The sequence below is a fragment of the Misgurnus anguillicaudatus genome, unplaced genomic scaffold (assembly GCF_027580225.2).
Source record: "Misgurnus anguillicaudatus unplaced genomic scaffold, ASM2758022v2 HiC_scaffold_28, whole genome shotgun sequence".
NCBI classification, from domain to species: Eukaryota; Metazoa; Chordata; class Actinopteri; order Cypriniformes; family Cobitidae; genus Misgurnus; species Misgurnus anguillicaudatus.
The window spans coordinates 4,515,021-4,536,047 of record NW_027395278.1 but is presented as its reverse complement, the minus strand read 5'-3'; the positions used below and the strand labels follow the sequence as shown (position 1 = coordinate 4,536,047).

General features: G+C 37.2%; 1 protein-coding gene across 2 annotated transcripts in view; it reads left to right on the top strand.

Moving 5' to 3' along the window:
* LOC129417192 (echinoderm microtubule-associated protein-like 5) overlaps window positions 1-21,027 on the top strand; it is a 157,013-nt gene that overhangs the window by 35,881 nt on the left and 100,105 nt on the right. For both annotated transcript variants that reach the window (XM_073864905.1, XM_073864904.1), the window contains exons 2-4: window positions 1,217-1,376; window positions 8,022-8,120; window positions 9,461-9,529. In XM_073864905.1, the coding sequence (XP_073721006.1) occupies window positions 1,217-1,376; window positions 8,022-8,120; window positions 9,461-9,529 (328 nt within the window). The remainder of the gene's footprint in view (window positions 1-1,216; window positions 1,377-8,021; window positions 8,121-9,460; window positions 9,530-21,027) is intronic.

Below are 21,027 nucleotides of genomic sequence, written 5' to 3'. Positions count from 1 at the left end.
GAATTATTTAAATTTTTTAGATTATCATTATCAAAAATTATCATTACCGCAACATGATATTACATTAAATATATGCATTTACAAACTCATGTGTCAGTAATGAGAACTAAAAAGTTGTCTAGGTACTGTGACAAACAAAATTTCAACTTTTATCTGGAGAGAAAAAATAAGAACTGCTTACCTGGTAGCCATCTTGAGTGTCACAGTCAATTATGTTCCTTTCAACATTTTTTTTTTTTTTGAAAATGTTAGTTGCTTGAGCGCTTAAACAATGATTGAAAATTGTTGCGGAGGATGAGAAAATTGGTCTTGGACACATTTATATTCCTTATTATTGTCTCTACATTTACCAATGATCACCAAATACCAATTTTTTTTTACTGTAAATGTATTTTTATTTTTTAGATATTTTATTTATACATTTTCCATGTCAAAGAACTCATATCCAATCATGAACACGTTGCGGTAATGAAAATGTTCCCCTTAAATGTGAAAAAAAAATGGATTTGTATGATGTCATTTGAAATCATGTGCAAAGTAGTACATGAAGAGATGTTTGTAACTGTATGCTTCTTATTTTGATACTCTTACTTTGCATTTACTTTTTTTATCAAAATGTTTCATGACACCTCATGAGTCTAATTTCGCAAGAATCACCCATTTCAGTCATATGGTCTCTGGGCAGACGCCATGTACTAAGGAGTCCAGACCTTTTGTCATGAGTCTGAGGGCACGGTCACATTATCCCAACCAAACCGCGCCAGAGCACCGCACCAGAGCCAGAGCCTTCTGAATGTCTGAGCTGTACAGTACATGTGACAGATCAACTAAGCAATATGATAGGAACGTGAGAAGGCAGTGTGTCATTGCGCACCACATGACTGAAAAAAAAAACCTTAGCATCACGATGGGTTTTAGTGTTAAGAAAGTGCTTTACTTCCTGTTTCTTCAAAACAATCGCATCCTAATGACCAAAGTGTGCCCGAGCTCGGATCAGTCAAAGTACAGTGTGAGTGCGTGCTTCTGGGGGAGTAGGGGGGGGGGCAATCGCACCGTTAGGTATGATATCAGTGCGCCCCCTGTGTTATGAATTGTGTGCTTATGTACCCAGAAGTGTTAGTATAGACATGAAGGGTGTTTTTACATTACATTTATCATGTTAAATTAATACAAATGTTGGTTTACTCTTTTTCTCATTGACTTTCTTTTTTCACAGTTTAGCCTTGCATCCAGAGCGAGTGATGGTGGCCACAGGACAAGTGGGAAAAGAGCCCTATATATGCGTGTGGGACTCCTACACAGTCCAGACGGTGTCCATATTGAAGGACATGCACACGCATGGTATCGCCTGTCTTGCTTTCAACCTTGAAGGACAGGTGAGTCATTGTTGTACAAGTTGTACTCTCACTATGTGATAATAGCTTTTCATAAGTTCTTGCATCTGTGAATCCACAAGCTCCCACAGTGTGACAATATGTGTGAGACTGTGTAACTGTGTGCATGCTGCATAGTTATTTTATGGTAACCATAGTTTTACTGCAGTAACCATGTTTTTTTTTTGGCTTTAACTGTAGTAAAACCATGATTAATTTTCGTAAGGGAGTTGTTGGGTGTCACCCAGACACAAATGCAGGCACTTGAAACCCTCTGCAGTCACATCAGATGACAAACTCAGGGATCGTGGCCAAACTCTGTGGTATAGGCTAATGGCATTAGAAGCTTATATCATAAGAGTACTTGCACGAAAGTTTACACTTTTACCAGTGGCAGCTGGTGCTTTTCAAGAGTGGAGAAGCGCAGATGTCACTTCTCAATGGCAAAATATGCGTTAGATCTATTTTTAAGTGAATGTGTGTCTGCTATGTTGCTCCGAAATTCTGCTTTTCAAATTACCACTGAATAAGAAATGAGTTTTTACAGTATTTGAAAAAATATGATTATGTATGTTGAACTGAATTTCTGCAGACAGAATTAAAGGTGGCGTTAAGCGGCTTTTGCATTTATTTTTGCTTTTATTGACTTTCCATTGTTTGGATTGGTACCATGCACCCCGACTCGTCTTGCCTTACTTGGGCTCGGTTTGCTTTTCCAGTAATTCAATTCAATTCAATTTTATTTATATAGCACTTCTCACAATTGGTAATTGTTTCAAAGCAGCTTTACAATAATAGAAGCAGGGAAAAACATAGAAAAATCATTATAAGCGAGCGTAGTACTAATGTAACGTATAGAAGAGGGTGCTAAGTTAAGCCAATGAAGGCTGACTCCCTGGCTTGAATATATATATATATACTGTATATATATATATAGAAAAATCATTATAAGCGAGCGTAGTACTAATGTAACGTATAGAAGAGGGTGCTAAGTTAAGCCAATGAAGGCTGACTCCCTGGCTTGAATATATATATATATATACTGTATATATATATATATATATATATATATATATATATATATATATATATATATATATATATATATATATATATATATATATATATATATATATATATATATATATATATATATATATATATATATATATATATATGTATATATATATACATATATATATATATATATATATATATATGTAAACGAGTAAGGAAATTAAACGGGTTCTGCTGGTGGTCTGATCTTTAAAACAGTAACAGAAACTCGTTTGACTAAGGCCAAAAGCCAGAAGTAAGTAAAGTATCGCTTCGGAGTTAGTGAGATTATAGGCATGTTGTTAAATTTGCGCTGCCTACTGCTCTGACACAGTGTTTCCCATACGTTCATTTATTTGTATCTGTCAAAATTGACCAGCACAAATAGATTTGTGCACATATTCACAAATGGTGTTCCCAGGGTTCGAAATGACTTAGGACTCTTGGGGAGTCCCCTAAAATGTAATTATAAAAAATTCTGAAGACTACCTTGCTACACTATATACTGTAGGCAAAATTATATGGACCAATTCTGAAGGTGGGATAATGGTCTTGGGATGTTTTTCATGGTTTGGGCTAGGCCCAGTGTTGTAGTGGTGTCTGGAGAAGTGGCATGGCTATAATCCTTAAGCAAGGAAGTTAACTAAGTTAACTAAATCCACCATAATAAATTACTATTATTATTCATTAAAATTAATTTAATATAGCCAAATGTTTTACCATTTGGCTATATTAAATTAATTTTAATGAAGACTTCTGTGAACAATAAGTGTTCCATAAGTGACCAATATAGACGGTTTCATCGGACGCACGTGATACACGTCTGGATCCGAACCTTACTTACGGTTTAGTTTTTTTAATGGTCTGACTAGTTGCTAAACTGATCTCTTGAACAAATGCCTCATTGAAAATAACAAATGTTTTGGTTTCCTAGGTAATCTATGTGTTGTTTTTTTCCTTGTTATATAAATAAACTATGTTTAAAGAACTTTGTTGTTATTTATTCTTAGCGGAGTTTACGGAAGTTACGTGCGGACCGCGACAACCGCTTGTTTATGTTGTTACTGCTGAAACGGTCTATATCTACAATTTTAAAAAGTTTTCCGCTTTTTCTCTCCATGATGCAGGATTCTAAATAAGAAAAATAATATTAGCTTCCTAGATAGCTTACCAAGCTCTGATGTACACTCGTTCAATCTCAAATCACATTCACTTTAATCAACTCAGAGACTTGAATTAAGTCCTGGTTATCTTCGTAATCACTGACTGGACAATTAGGTTGTTATGTTAGCTTTGAATAACTAGTCTAGCTGCTATATGTCTGCTGTTAGCTGGCAGATTATTTGGCTTTATACACATATATTTGGCTGTAAGCCACTAATGGGGCATACACACCAAACGCGAGTTCAACGATTTGCGCGAGTAGATTACATACAAAGTCAATGCAAATACACAATCAGACGCGTCCTCGCATGGGACAGTGCCGATGACGCGAATTGGGCAGCGCGATTGCCGTGAAAACACGTGCAATTCGCCTCAAATGCGCCTTCGCGCAAGTTGAAAAATTCAACTAGAGCGAAAAATTTGCATGAAACAAAGTTAAATCCCACAAGTAATCTAGAGCGAGCAACGTGATGCTATGCATTTGGTGTGTACGTAGCATAATCATTACACTTTTGGTATAGGAACTCGAACTCTTAATATTTCACTATAAGCAATTATTTTGGAGATATAAACATAATCAAAGCACTTACAGGATTTTCATTCGAGATTTCACTCTTTGTGAGGTTTCGTTTTGCCGCGTTCGGCTACAGTACATGTCTGCGCCAGAGGACCACACCAACAGCAATCTGTGACGCTAATAGCTGCCCTGGTTGCTGCCTGATCTCACTAGGAAATAAATTAATTACTGTTATAAATATAAAACGTCACTAAAGAACTATAATTTTCACAATAATTTTTAAAGCTCACATAACACACGCTGTTTCTGCATTTCTGATGTTAATCTGGAGTACTAATAGAGTAGTATTACATCATTTATATCTCAGAAAAGTCTTTAGTTTAATCATATTTATAAAAGAAAGATTAGCTTTACCGATTATTTCTGATAACGTACGAAAAATGAAGAAGGAGGAGTTACTACCGTGGGAGGAGCAAGTACGAGTTATGCAACACTATACAGCACTGTTTAACTTATGATTCACTACATTCTCGTGTCGTTTATATAATATGCACTTACGCGCCTATCCCAACATAATACAGAAGTCTTAGTTACCGCCTGCAACTCATAACCCGGTTGGGACTTTTTAATGAAATCCAGCGCATCAAACACACACAAAACTCCGCTGCTACAAACTATACAAACTACTAAACAAACTATGTCCATTGTTTCCATAAGGCTGGCTTTCTTCTCCTTACATCCAAAAACACACTTCTTCTTTCTTGATTGATTTCACCAAGAGTGATGTGTAACACATGTAAAGATTATTTGTGCATAGATGAATGACAGAAAGACATTTCGTACAGTTTAGTCTTGTATGGGAGGTAAAACCTGTAAAATGTGTTGGAATATAGCATTTTAACAATCTTTACCTTTCAAGAGTTAAGCAATCACCACTGACTTTGACATTGTTCAATAAAACTGTCTGTCCAGCTTAGGGACCAGTCTGCTTTAATACGAATGACACTGTGACACTTTGAGTGTAAATGTGAAAATATCAAATTCCTAACATTTAAAAGCAAAAGGCCAAAGTAGACGAGAATCTAGTTAGATTAACAATTCTTTTAAAGCCACCTCACTAGAGATTTACAGAAGAAGATTGACATTTTTATATTTCTCAGCTAACTCTCATTTTATCTGAGATCGCCACCTCCAGCGGGGCTGAGAAAGCTGGATTGGCTTCATCATTTATTTGACACAGACAGATTAAACACCAAAGAGAAAGATACAAGACAGGCGTATACAAACCCAGAGTGTCTACAGCAACACCTTCCCCCCTAAATTCATTAAAGGTTTAGCGGCTCATAATTGACTGGAAGCACTAAGACTGTTGGAAGAAATCTTTCTAGTCTAGTTCTAGTTTCTAGAAGCAGTTTATACTTTAATTCAAGTAATATGTTAGAGGTTAATACATATTTGGTAACACTGTAGGGAACACATATTCACTATTAACAATGTATTTGGCCTCATTAAACTCCATAAATTAATTTATTGCTTGTTAATAGGTAGTAAGGTACAGTAGTTTCTGTAGAGTTTAAGGGTATGTATGGGGTACGATTAAGGGATGAAGAATATGGTCATGCATTATGTGCTTTATAAGTACTAATGAACAGTCAATATGCTAGCAATATGTAAGCTACAATAATAGACATTTGTTAAAAGTAAGAATTGGTCTCCATTCCAAAGTGTTACCAAATGGTCGTAAGTATTACCAAATTGTTGTCAGTGATGTCATGTCCAGCACCTGCTGCTATAACAGTGTCCATGTCTTTATTTATATAATTTATGTAACGTATAAATACCTAGTAAATTATTTTGTTATTAATGCATTTAATGTCATTATTATTAACATTATACAGGTCAAATTATGTATTTGTTGTGATTTTGATGGGTTGTGTATAATGATTTTTTGTAAAAAAAATACTACAAAGAAAGCATTTTTGCTTTATGAACATGCAGATGAACTTGCCCCTGTTCTGGATTTTTTTGTTGGATTATCACTAACAGCAATAATTTGCAGCATTTCTTATAAGACTCATGTTATAATCCACATCCACATATTTTATTTAACAGAGCATAAAAATGTTTGGTCATGTCTTAGTTAAAACCCTTGTCTATAGCATCGCTACAACGTGTAGAAAATAAATGCAACAAGCAAAGGAGAAAAAATGAGAAAATAAATTATAAAAATGTACCTGTAGGTCAACAAATAGCGTTTTTGCCGCCACGCCAATGACATGGAAAATGGTGATTCTGACAAATCCCGTCTGGATGTTGGCGCAATGCGCACTTTTGTGGTATATTTTACTTAATTTTTTAGTGTTCCAGTTATTACTGTTAAAAAAGAAATAGTTTAGGTAGAATGTACCCATTATTTTGTATTTTACTTGCTAGCTCATATATTTAAAGACGGAGTGCCTGAAATCACCTAAACAATCAGGCCCCTACCCCCATAGAATCTGGACCTTCTTTTGATAGACCCACACTACAAATACGCAACCCAGGCAACGATGTCGGTTAGTAGACACGCCCCTTACTGCTGATTGGCTACAAGTGTGTTTTGGTGGTCGGCCCGACTCCCTTTTCCAAAGCGTTTTTCAGAAATTGTGCACTCAGCCTTTAAGTAAACTAGAACTGATTTTCATGGGTTGTATTTAACACCCTCCAGAGTCATTTTTTTACAGTGTATTTACTGTACCCAGTGGACCCCCCCCCAAATGTGAGCTGAGCTGACCCGACCAGTGGGTACTCTGCAATGGAAAAGCGGCATTACAGTGAAGCATGGCGTCTGGGTGGGTCTCAGAATGAAATATTTACAGTCTTGACCTTAAAAACCTTAAACCTTAAAAAAGTCGTAATAAAAGTACTTTTGTTTGGAGAGCAGCACACATGGGTAAGTGCATGGAGGAAGTAAAATATTTGTTTATATATTAATTAATGGAGAATTTCCCTCACTGCAAAGAATTATAGTTCAGTTAAAATTCAGATAAATATCAATTTAATGTGCGTCGGTAAATTCACAAATATGTTCACACCTTCTAGCTCTTTACTGTAAAGACTCACACATCAGCACCAAAATACAGGTCATTTATGTGATCTGTATTTTGATAATATTTGATAATATTTGATACATGGACGCGAAAGCCATTTTCTTGTATTCTGGTGCCTTTTAATGAAACAATTGCTTTTATAGCCAAAAGCTTTGCTTACCTTGTTGTGTCGCGGTAGTACAGTTTAGCGAAATTAGTGGAAAACACGAAATTGAGTTTAATATATATGGACTCTAACTGAGCCAAACAGAATAGATTTAAAGCAACACTATGTATTTTCCATGTAAAAATGACTTACAGCTCCCCTATGTGGTTGAAATGCGCAACAGTGCCTGGTATCAGACACTCTTCTGGAGTCAGGGGGAGGGGCGGGGCTGTATGCTCTACCCTCCACCGCCACTTTCAGAGTGTGCTTGTAGCAGCTAGGAGGCTGCTTAGATTGGATCAGCAGTACAATTTGTCCAGTTCAAAGTTGTTCTATCACTGAAATAATTTTAGATACATTATTTAAAGATAAAAAAACTACATAGTGTTGCTTTAAGGAAGCAGCAGCGTATAAGTCAAAGCTGTTGCTAAAATGTGGAACAAAGTTTAATTTATTAGGGCATTCCTCTAGTGAAATGGATTTTACTGACGGCGCTCAGGTAAACAGGCATTTGTGCTAAATTATAGTGAGTGAGTGAACGAGTGAGTGAGTGAGTCCAATATCATTGGTCTTAAAAAGTGAGTGGTCTTGTCTCACCCACATATAATGGTTCTGACGCCCATGATTTGATATGATATTTGATATAGTATTTTTCTTATGTGATTTGTCTTCTGCAGTGTTTGGTGTCAGTGGGCTTGGATTCAAAGAACACAATCTGTGTGTGGGACTGGAGACGGGGTAGAGTTTTGGCTGCTGCTCCTGGTCATACAGACCGGGTAAGAACACACACATTATTCGATATGGCAGAGAGGCAGTGTTATAATAATTCTTTCACACTTTTGTTTGCCTTTCCTCCCTTATTAATTTACAGTCACTACATTGAGTGACTCATAAGTTACAATCCCAAAGCAGACAGCCATAAACACATTAGCAATGATTATGTGAGTGGTAGGATTCAAGGAAACGGCACCTTTGAATGCACTTAATTAAATGATTTTACTAATGGCGTTGCCGTATATTCGTTGACCAAAAACACACACATACAACCACTTTTCCTGCCTTTCTGCTTTTGTTTATAGACTACACCCAAATATGAGTATTTTACAAAAATACCTTCTCATTTTTGCATGGCTCCCTGTGGACTTGAGCCTCTGCCTGTAATGCATGCACTGTAAAAAAAATTATTTCATCAACTCAGATTTACAAGTCACTTATTATTATTTAACTTGACAAGAGATGAGTTGCTAAAACTTATAATAAAGGTAAATTTGATTTCAACTATAATTTATAAGTTATAATAACTCTGTCTAGTAAAGATAAATAATATTAAGTTGAAATGACTTATAAATCTTTTAAAAGTTGATTAAACAAAGAAATTTAGGGCAGCAAATAATTTTTTACAGTCTTTATATGCTCTGGCTTTTTGTATTGTGGTTACTAGAGGCAAACTTGAGATTTTCTTGGGCTTTGTTCAAACTGCAGACAAATTCGATTTTGTTTTATAACCATTCGCACTGACATTTTGCAAGATATAAAATCCATTTTTCAGACAGTTTAGTCAATATCTGTTGTCTCGGTTGCTATAGTAATGATGTAAGAGAGGACTGTCTAATGCAAGTGAAAGCAGCTGTCAATGTAGGAAAAAAATTTGGCTTCTGCTCATGTTTGTCATGACCTTGTTTCGGTGTTGAACTCATGCACATAGTAGGGCTTTTTACACTGCGCTTAACCCCAGGTTGTCTTGACTATATAATTTAGTTTGCATGTTTTTTGTTTTCGGGTTAATGAAAAACAGTGATAAAGCTTTCCAGAAATTCTTTTTATCATTTAGCTGGTTTGTGAATTAAATAGGTAAAGCATCAATTAAATCTGATCCAATGCTTTTCATTTTGACTAAGACTATAAAAGCTGTCTATTTGCTAGCAACTAAAATAAAATAAAAAGAACAGATATAAAATTGCCTAATGTGTTGAGCGCACATCGCACTGCAATTCAAATTTCAGATCAGTAAGTAGAAATTTCCCAAGTGAACTTGAAAGCAGTATCGGTTCACTGGTTTCTGTGGGTACCTACTAATTTAATTGAGAAAAAACTTTTCTTTTTTTCTTTTGTAAAGATATTCGACATATCATGGGACCTGTTTCAGCAAAGCAAGCTGGTGAGCTGTGGAGTCAAACATATTAAGGTATTGCCTGTTCTTCTTTTCTGTGTCTAAATCTGGTCGTTTCCTGAATGTTTACTCATTTAAAAACAAAATTACTATGCTCTCGGGTGCTAAAACACTTAAATGTTTCAAAAGATATTACATTTTTTAACATAACTTTTTGTCTGGTTAATAAACATAAGTTTAGGGCAGGTAAGTCGATGTAATCTTCTAAATAACCACCTGGGTATAGGCAGCTCCTCACCACCTCTGATCGGAGTGGTTCCAGCATCACTCCACCTGTATACTTTAGGTATCTCTTCTGTGTAATCATGCATTAGTAGTCCTAACCAGGCCCGGATTAACACAGTTTAGTGCCCCAGGGTGACCACATTTGAAGTGCCCCCCCCAAAAGAAAATTTTTAAACTGTAGTCATTCAGGGCTCCAGACTAACTTTTTTTTATTAGGAGCACTCTACCCCCTGACAAAAAAATTTTAGGAGCGCCAGCAGAAAATTTTGGGCACACCTTAAATCAGCCTGCATTACAATTATTTACATTTTCCCAAAATAACTGCATTACTGAAAATTACTAAATAGACTTAACTTTATTCTCTATAATGTTTTTGGTCTGAATGTAGACTAGAAGTTCCTCCCGTTCTCTTTTTCTCTCATCTCTGCAATGTTTAATTAGTTGCATCTCTGCAATGTTCTTCTCGCGGTTCTGAGTGAGATGTGTTGACTTTACGCTGGGCTGCGTAGACCCATTGGTAGATTCAACTGAGCATATGGTGACATTAAACAATTGATGCGTCATGCAAATCAGAGGTTAAAACCCGATTGCAAATTCCGTATTTTTGTCACGGGTTCCCGCACTTGCGAGAACTTGTAAAAACCATTTTGGTTGCAGTCTGGAGCCCTTGGTGGCCAAAGATAGCAAACCCTACACATTTTACCCTTAATGCTTAAAAAATATAAACAAATACAAAACAGCTTAACTCTTTCCTCGCCAGCGTTTTTTAAAAAATTGTCGGAATTGCAGAAAGCCGGAAATACTCGTCATTGACAGGGAAGCGTTTTCTCTAAATTGACGAGTTAAACATCCTTTAAATGTTCTCATCTTGTGTTCTACCAAAGAAAATTATACATGGTGAATAAATGATGTAATAAATGATGACAAATGTTTCATTATTGGGTGAACTATCCCCTAAATAAAACCCAAAGATATACACAGAAACAAAAACATTTGGCGCTTTGTATGAACAGCTGGTCATTGAAATGCATTTTTCTCCTCTACATTCCCACATTCTCAGTTCTTCCAAAAAACTTGAGCATCTCCTCAGAAATGCAGAAGTGTCTGTGAAAGAAAGGGATTACATCTAGTTCAAAAACACTCTGCCAAAGCTTCTGCTGAGAATACAGATGAAAGAATTCCCACAGTTTATCTCAGTTTCTGTTTTTTGGCTACTGTATATAGGCGGTTGCAATAACATAAACAAATGCCATTTGTGGCAAAACTTCACTTCCAGCATTGAGTAAATATTGGACAAAACACACTGATGGGTTAAAAATTACCCAATGCTGGGTTGCTTCCAAGGTTATTATAGTTTTGCTTTTTTAAATTAGTTTTTATTTTAGTATCGTTTTCAATTTTGCTTTAAATTTAAGTTTAGTTTTAGTTAGTTTCATGAATGGTTTAGTTAGTTTTAGTTTAGTTTTTATTTTGCAAACACATTTCTATTTAGTTTTTATTTTATTTAGTTTCAGTTATAGTTTTAGTAATTATAGTTTAGCAGCTAACAGCAGCTAGACTGTCTGACATATTTATCAGTTAACTGAGGTTGCTGTCAGCCTCAGCTAATCTCACATGCATAAAGCACCATCTACAAGTAAAGACTCCTTAAAAGTTTGTAAACATTGCAACGTCTCCGGGTGGGCGGGGATTAATAGGAGGCAAAAAGAGGCGTGGACGCAGTGCTGACAAGCGTAAGCTAGGACGTTTTAGGAGGGATTTATTAAACATAGATGCGGAAGAAGGTTCGGAACTGTCCAAATATGTTAAGTTACTGACTCTGCGTGACAGCTATTTTTGTAAATTAACTCTGTAACAGTTAGTTCTTGTATCTTGTTCTCATTGGAAACATTTTAACCAGGTTTTGGATATTTCCTACATATGAAGTATTTTCGGCTGGTTTGGGGAATTTTGTCAAGGCTTATTGTCTAATGTAACCTATCGCTGGGCTAACTATGATTAACAATGGGGATTATTTTTAAGAGATCATTCAAAGGATGGCACACACATCTATCGCTGTATCTTTGTTTAACATTTAAGCTAGCTAGTGCACTGACGGTTGACTTATCATCACCTATAAAACAGAAACTTTCTGATTTGTACTAGATAAGGCCAACACACCAAGACATATACATAGATTATTTTACCTGATATGAAGTGAATTTGATTGATTGCAAACACGAGCATTATTTGCGATCGTCTCCGTCCATTCAACCACAATTGTCTTCTTTATTTTTGTGAAGGAATGTCTGCCGGGATCCGGTAAAACTTTAGTTTTGAACGAAAAGTGCTGTTACTTCTATTTTGGCAGCCAAAAACACAAGACAACGACATTTTAAAGTCAAAACCTCAAACTTTTAGCGCACCTGCTATGAGTTCTTCATGTTTTGCCTCCAGCTAGAGCGGTGACGTCACAGTGACGTAGGCGATTAAGGGGTCTATTATAAAGCCTGCTCAGATTTTCCGCCACGGGATGAGAGCTTAGTAATTACGAAAACGAATACATATTTTTGATAATTATTATTTTATTTCAGTTAGTTTTTCAATAACTGTTGCTCGTTTAGTTTAGTTTTAGTTTTTCATTTATTATGAATTTTTAATTTTATTTCAGTTAACGAAAATGTTTTTTAGCTGATAGTTTTAGTCTTAGTTTCAGTTTTCGTTTACGAAAATAACCTGGTTTGTTTCAACCCAACTGCTGGGTTATTATAACAGAGGATAACAAAAAACAAAAACCCACTTTTAACACTTTTGTGTGTTCTGTCCAATGTTGGGTTGAAAATAACAACATTTTTAGAGTGTAGCCCTAAACCTAACCCAAATTGAGAACATATAGTTATATCAAACATTTTTTTGAATAAGAACACTGTAAAATAAAGTGCAAGCATTTAGCCTCTTATGAGATATTGTATTAAAGTGTTGGCAAGATGGAAAAAATGTACATTACTGTGAAAGAGAGTTCACTGTTCTATTAGTTTTTCTCTGCCCACATGCAAGAATATAATAAAACAAAGCTTGGATACACAAGCTTTGTCTGCATACTAAGTGAGTTAGATTAAAGCACTGATAGTATTTATCTTAATGATGTTTATGCATCCTGCACTGGTGCACGTTATCCTTTAAGACGTTCCCTTTTATTTTAAACAGCAAGAATGGAAATGTTCACTTCGACCAACAATACAGCAATTTGTGACCTTGTTGTCAAGAAAGAACAATACAGTATGACGCCTTAAAATACCTCAAAAGACGTAAAGGCACAAAACATTGTGTTTTTATATACCTTTGTGGTTAAGAGTTGTGCGTGTACTTTTAAAAGAATGCCTGGTTTTGTATGTGTGCGCGCATTTGTAAAACAGCATTCCGTCATTATCATTGTCTCATTTTTGATTGAGGTGGCTTTCTTAATGACATTTTATATAGTGGCAAGAAAAGGTATGTTAACTTTTGGAATTTCATGTTTTCTGAATAAATTTGTCATAAAATGTAATCTGATCTTCAAGTCAAGGGTATTGAAGGGTATTGTCTAAAAATAATTACACAATAATGTATTTATCGAACAAACTCATTCAACATTAAAAATGGCAGTGAAAAGGTAAGTGAACCCTTAGAATTAATAACTGGTTAATCGCCCCCTTGGCAGCAATAACATCAGCCTGGCGCTTTCTGTAGCTGTGGATCAGACCTGCACATCGTAAAGGAGGCATTTTAGCTCATTCTTCCTTGCAGAACTGCTTAGCTCTGTTATAGTCTTTATACATCTCATGTGTATGGCCCTCTTTAAGTCAATCCATAGCATCTCTATTGGGTTTAGGTCTGGGCTCTGACTTGGCCACTCCAAAAGGCAGATTTTGTTTTTCTTAAGCCATTCTGTTGTAGACTTGCTCCTGTGTTCTTGGTCATTGTCCTGTTGCATCACCCACCTTCTACACAGTTTCAGCTGACAGACATTATCACATTATCATGAAGAATTGTCTGATATACTTGGGAATTAATCTCCCCCTCAATGATTGCAAGCTGGCCAGGCCCTGATGCAGCAAAGCAGGCCCAAATCATGATGTTTCCTCCACTATACTTTATAGTTGGGATCAGTGTTGGGGGTAACGCATTACAAGTAACTTGAGTTACGTAATAATATTACTTTTCTGAAGTAACGAGTAAAGTAACGCATTACTTTTTAAATGTACACATTAATATTTGAGTTACTTTTTCAAAAAAGTAACTCAAGTTACTTTTTTATATTAATTAATTTGATTAAAAAATATGTACTGAATTAAACTAAACGTATGCACTCTCTGTGCCTGTGTGGAAACAGTTTGAGTCAGAAACTGAGATGGCAGGCCAGAGCTAAACATTTTTGTGATGAAATATGCAATTTCTGAAGGCAGAACTTTTCAGTCATAAAAACACCTGCAAGGCCTGAAAGAGATCAAGCTTTAGCCAAGAAAAAGTAACGCAAAAGTAACTAAAAGTAACGTAAGCATTACTTTCCATGAAAAGTAACTAAGTAATGCAATTAGTTACTTTTTTTGGGAGTAACTTAATATTGTAATGCATTACTTTTAAAAGTAACTTTCCCCAACACTGGTTGGGATGATGTTTTCATGATGATATGCCGTGCCCTTTCTACGCCACATAGTACCGCTGTGTGTTTTTTCCAAATAGTTCACAAATCATTTTGCCAATACCGCTGTGGAGTGTCAATGTGCTCTTTGCAAACTTCAGGCGTGCAGCTTCCTTCGTTGTGTCCTGCCGTGGATACCCTGCTTGTTCAGTGTTTTATGTATTGTAGACTCATGAACAGAGATGTTACGAAGTTCCAATGATGCCTTCAAATCTTTGGCTGTCATTCAGGGTTTTTTTTACCTTATTGATGAGTCTTCGTTGTGCTCTTGGTGTCATTTTGACACTTCTTGGTAGAGTAGCAACAGTCCCAAAGCGTCTCCATTTGTAGATTGTTTGCCTAACTGTAGACTGGTGAATTTCCAAAGTCTTTGAAATTACTTTGTAACCCTTTCCAGCTTTATGTAAAGCAACAATTCTTGATCGTAGCTCCTCTGAAAGCTCTTTTTGGCGAGGCATGGCTCACATAAGTGTGTTCTTCTTGTGCAGAGCAAACTCCAAAGGTTTGAGGGGTTTTTATCAGTCAGAATAGCTGTAGTCCACACCTCCAAACATTATGGGGCGGTTTCCCAGACAGGGATTAGACTAGTCCTACACTTGAACACTTTTAAGAGCTCTCCAAACTGAAAACAACTTGCACTTGCATATCTTAAAATACATCAGTGCCCTTTGTTTTACCTCAGAATGCACACAGGGAATGTTTTAGAAAGGCATGTTTGTTAAAACTAGTTATATTTCCAAATTAAACTAAGGCCTAGTCCTGGATTAAGCTAATCTTTGTCCGGGAAACTGCCCCATAAACTTAATGAGAATCCAGGTGTGCTAAAACTTGACTCCAATTAGCTTTTTTGAGGTCATTAACTTAAGGGTTCACATATTTTTTTCACAAGCACTTTGAGGTTTTTTGGTTGTTCCCAATATAGACATGAAAGATCAGAATGTTTGTTATTATTTTAGACACATGTTTCTCAATACCCTTGACTTATATGAAGATCAGCTTGCTTAATAAATTTGTCATAAAATTTGATCTATGAAATTCCAAAAGGTTTATTTTTTCCTGCCACTGTATATATGGCTTTATATAGGTTCTCCATAAAGTATTTCACAGAGGCTATACCTTAATCTTTATTTCTCTCTCTTGTGCCTCTCTCTCTCTCTTTTTCTTTGTTTACTTGAAGTTCTGTACTTAGGTCACTCTGCATCCTCTATAGCTGTTGCTGTCACAGTAGTAGTCATTGAAACACCCCCCCATCAGGCCAGTATAGCAGTTGTCCCATATAATTCTTGAGTCTTTAACCCCCTCGACCATGTGACATCTGCTCCCAGGTCTGTGCTCACTCAGCGATTATGCACTCAATGCAGCCAGAGATTTAGCCTGCTGTAATCCCCCTTTTTCTCTGCCTCTTTCTCTCTTTTTGAGGCAGAAATTGAAGTCATTGCTTTTTGGTGTTAGATGAAATGCAAAATTGTGTGGGAACCTATCTTTAAAGGATGTTCCTCACATTGAACAGTTTTTTTTATCAAATTTCTGTAATATTAATATTTAACATTTCTTTCAATTCATCTGCCATCTTAGATTTGCACATATTGCATTGTGGTATTGCCTTCTCCATAAGAGCTGGAATATGCCTACTGTATGATCATGTTTAATAGCGTCTAGGTAGGCAGATCACTAGGTTTTAGAATAGAGCTACTGACCATGTTTGGAATAAACCTTAATGGTCAAGCTCTGAAAGAGAAAGAAGAGTTCTTGACAGTTTCTTGAGATTTTTGTGGATTGTTATACATGTCATAGGCTTTTCTCAATACAATTTAAAAGGTTCCTTGACTATGAAGACTTGTATGCTTTAATACTCTACATTTGCCTTCTGCTTCTGAAATCCATTGATAGAAACACATAAAATATTTTCATTACTTAAAGGACAAGTTCGGTATTTTACGCTTAAAGCCCTGTTTTCAGATTGTTTATGATTAAATAGAATGGTTTTGACTGAAATTTGGACATATGATGCTGGCCCGAGAATTTTCGGGTGTTTGTTGTATCACCTCCCACCTCTACAATGGTTGCATAGGTGCACTGGAACGATCCTTCCTAAAATGCATTAAACTTTCGTTTACAAAGACGTGAAACTCACCGAGTGGTCAGGGGTGTTCACTAATATGCTCACACAAAAATCGCTGCAAAAGATGCTTTCCAGCAGGTGTTTTAGCATTCGTTGTAAACTTGTGGACCTATTTTTCCAAACGCCTCACAATCGTATATTTTTCAGTTGAGAGCTGGCATTCTGGGTCGATGACGTGTAATGGTTGTTGCATATATATTACTACTGTTTACTAATTACTATGGTATCTACTGTACTATAATTTATCATGTAAGAATATCATGTGAAAAAATAGGTAATTGAAATTTGTCTCCTCTTTTGATGTCAGAAGGTGATAATACCGCACCTTAATCTGCACTATCCAACCACGGCATTGCCATTTAATGCAGAGATCAGCTCATTTTAATTTTTAAGGACATTTTTGCTCACACCTACAAAGGGGCAATTTTAACATGCTATAATAAATTATCTATATGGTATTTTGAGCTAAAACTTCACATACGTACTCTGGGGACACCAAAGATTAATTTGACATCTTAAAGTCTTGTGAAATTTCCTTTAATGGCATGCAGAATTCAAGACCACATACCGCCACCTACTGTCTGTGTGCATTTATGAATCTCATCTTCTGTTTCATCCTCATTGCAACCTTTTGATGTCATGTATTGTAATGTAAACCAAATAGCGGAGTTAAATTTATTACAGTTTATTAAGTTTATTACAACTATGACATTTGTACTGTTTTTGATTTCACATTCATATATCCAATTCCATTGTTATTTGCGCTTATAGTCAGGGTACCCTTTAAAGTATAAAGAGTATGTCGCAGTAAGCCCCAATATTAGCATGTGTGGTTCAACTGAGGTTGCCTGCTGGAAGGAACCCTCTCACTGCCTCCACCACATAATCACGACATCACCCACACAGGGCCAAACAAAATCACTATATTTACACAAATAACACAACAGTCACAACAGTGGTTTATAAATCAGATATGTGACAGCGGCCCATGCAATTACATGTAACCAGATTAAGGTGTTGTGGGCCACCCTGGACTAATTATCCCTTCTCCCAGTATGCTAATTATGCTGTAGTTGTCTTGCTGGCTTTAAGGCTGTTTGATTAGTCTAGATGTGCAGATTCGGGGCGGCACGCACAGTCGTGCAGGAGGCTGCTGTCTCAATAGAGCAGGAAGATGGGGAGATGGTGACAGGCTTCCTCTAATGGAGCCTTGGCAGATGAATGGCACTGAGTCATTTTGATTATATTAAAGCTTTGGCAAAGCACAGACCTGCAGAAACACAGGATCTTGTGATTCAGTGCTGCTCTGAAGCTCCCTGACGTCATACAGCTTGGTTGTCTGGAAGAGAACCACCGGCGCAGGGCTGCTAATGGGCCAGCATCAGCTTCATCTTACGCTTTTTTTCCCCCTCTTCATGTCGTGACTGCTTTTTTGGACGCTGAAGTGCTTGGGTTTTATGGAGACAATGAACTGTAATTAAAACCTCTGAATTGAAAACAAAGAAATTCGAGATGCTGTTTGGTTGAGTGCTGCTGGTTGCGGGTGTTGGCTGTTAGAGCCCAGATTAAATTTTTATTGCTCAGAGGAGAGGCTATTTAATATCTCTCAGGAGACCTTGTAGACCTCTCAATTTTGTTTTACGTACTGTATAATCAACCGTACAAAACATCTTCACGTTTCTCCTAAAATTATTCATAAACTCATAGAAACAAATAAGAATTGTTGACATAATAGCTTACTAAAGCTCAGTCCCAAAGATTTTTTTATATCTGAAAAATAGAATGGATTGAGACCCCTTTAAAAGACCTCAATCAGACAAATCCCGCATATCTACATCACTGTGTGGGAATATCCGGGTTGTGGCTAGAAGGGATACAGCTACGGCCAAATCTCATGAGCGCTGTTTTCATTATAATCCTACTCCCAAACCTAACCCTAAACCCAACATCTCGCGATATTTGGACATAGACCAACCCCCTCTAGCCAGAACTGAATATCTGCATGATGCATGGCTTTAGAAAGAATACATGGCTTCAGTTATTGCTGTAGTGTTGTTACTGCTATGTCTTGGAGACACTGTGATTCTTTGCGAAAAAGCAAAAGTGCTTTATTTGGCCGTTCAAAAGAAGACACAATTAAAAACCTGTGGTTACATTTTATTTACAAGACAGTACAACCCAGTCGAGTGTTCAGCACAATTTACAGGCCAGCTGTGCACAAAGGCTGTTTCTAAGTGGGGCAATTACAAAAAAGTGGTGCTTAGTAGCACAAAAAGTGGTTCACTGGCCTGCTCGTAATCATAGGGGAACCTTTTTTAGTGCTAAACATCACCTATGTAGAACCTGTGTAGAACCATATTGTGCTATGTTGAACGATGGATGGTACTAACACCAAAAGCGTTTATGGCAGTTGCAGGCACCTTTTTTGAATTATATTGTATGGGCAGAGAGCGTTTGCACGCTGTTTATGTGCATCGAGCGCCTTGCGGTTTTTGCCGTCAGCCACAGCACGCGCTTTTGAAGGAGCACTGAGAGCGTAGAAGCACCCGACATCATTCACGTCTTTCCATTGTCCAATCGAATGAGGCGGGCCTTACATTGTGGTTAGGGAAGTTTACAGTTGCTTTGAAGAACCGGACTCCACTCGCTCACTCTCTCCTGCGTGTTTGTGCACCTCTCACCCTCAAACAAGGTCAGAGCAAGCGCCCTCTTTTTAAAGTTTCTGCTAATATGACAGTTAACAGCAAAAGAGCGCTGACGCTTCAATATTGGATTGATAAGACAGCTGACCCGGTGGTTGCCTAGCAATATAAAAAGCCGCGTTAGGGGCCAGTCACATCAAAAGCGTTTATGGCAGTTGCAGGCGCCTTTTTTGAATGATATTCCATGGGCAGGGCGCGTTTGCGCGCTGTTTATGCGCGCCGAGCGCCTTGCGGTTTTTTGCCGCCTGCCGCGCACGCCTTTTTGAAGGAGCGCTGAGAGCGGAAAAGCACCCGACGTCATTCGCGGCTTTCCATCGTCCAATCGAATGAGGGGAGAGGCAGGCCTTACATTGTGGTGAGGGAAGTTTACAGTTGCTTTGAAGAACCGGACTCCACTCGCTCACTCTCTCCTTCGTGTTTGTGTACCTCTCACCCTCAAACAAGGTCAGAGCAAGCGCCCTCTTTTTAAAGTTTCTGCTAATATGACAGTTAACAGCAAAAGAGCGCTCACGCTTCAATATTTGATTGACAAGACAGCTGACTCGGTCGTTGCTTAGCAATATGAAAAGCCGCGTCGCACTGCTCTTTTTTTAAAAAAGGCAGTGCGTCGCGCCTTGCGTTTGCAAGCGTTTAAAGCGCTTTTGGTGTGACTGGACCCTCACACTGCTCTTTTTTTAAAAAAAAAGCTTATGGTTCTACATAGGTGCTATATATAGGTGCTCTGTGGCGCTAAAAATGGTTCCCCTATGATTAGAAGCTTTTAGTGCTATTTAGCAAAATTTTTTTGAGTGTAGTATCCTCTGTTCTTTGCTTATAATTGGCGGAGAAAAGACAAGTAGATTATCCTGATTATTCCATGGACATTTTCCAAGTTAAAAACAAGTTAAGGCATTGATGTTTTTAATTGGACAGGCTCATTAGATTTAGCACTCTGTCCGTTTTAAATCCAACACAGTTAAAGTAGGGCGATAGGATTGTATTTATTTGAATTAATTATAACATTTATTTGGATTGATTATTGAGTAATAAAGAGAGAGAGAGAGAGAGAGTGAGTGAGTGAGGGAGAGTGAGAGATGCATGTCTCTGCATAGCCTATTAAAGGTGCTATCCAGAGGGTCACTTTTATGGTAACTGTGTAACATTTTTACAACACGCTTGAGCTATTCGGCCAATTGCAGTGCATAGACTCAGCTAGCCAATCAGAGCACACTGTGCTTTTCACAACTACCCACTGCGCAAAGTGACGTCAGAATGACGTCTTTTTCATGGAATTTTTGGACGTCCGAATTCGGTACATAAAAGGGGTTGTTTTGTAACGCCAGGCGACGTCTTTTTTGCGACGTCTTCTGCACGTCTAAATGGTTACATCCGTAGGACCTCCGTGTAAGGAAAAAAGACATGAAAAAAGCGAAAAGAAATGATTGTCTCTGCACTTCACCCGTCCATTGCAACACCGAACGCTTCAGTCATCTCCTGCCGGCCGCGGGTTTCGAACCACCGATCTCTGGATTACAAGCCAATCTCGCTAACCACTCAGCCACACGGCCATATGTTAATTTTGTATATAAGGCACACTTATTGCATTCAAACGCAACATTATGAGAACAGGTGAGAATATTTTCATGGTAAATTGTTAGTATGATCATATATGTTAATATAACGAACTACGCATTTAATTACAGATTTTTAATTGTACATTTAGATGAATTTGTATATAAATAAAGAAAGCAGAAAACACAGTACTGTATAAAATAATATAGACTATTCGTAAGTATTAATCATGTTGGTACAATAATGCTGATAT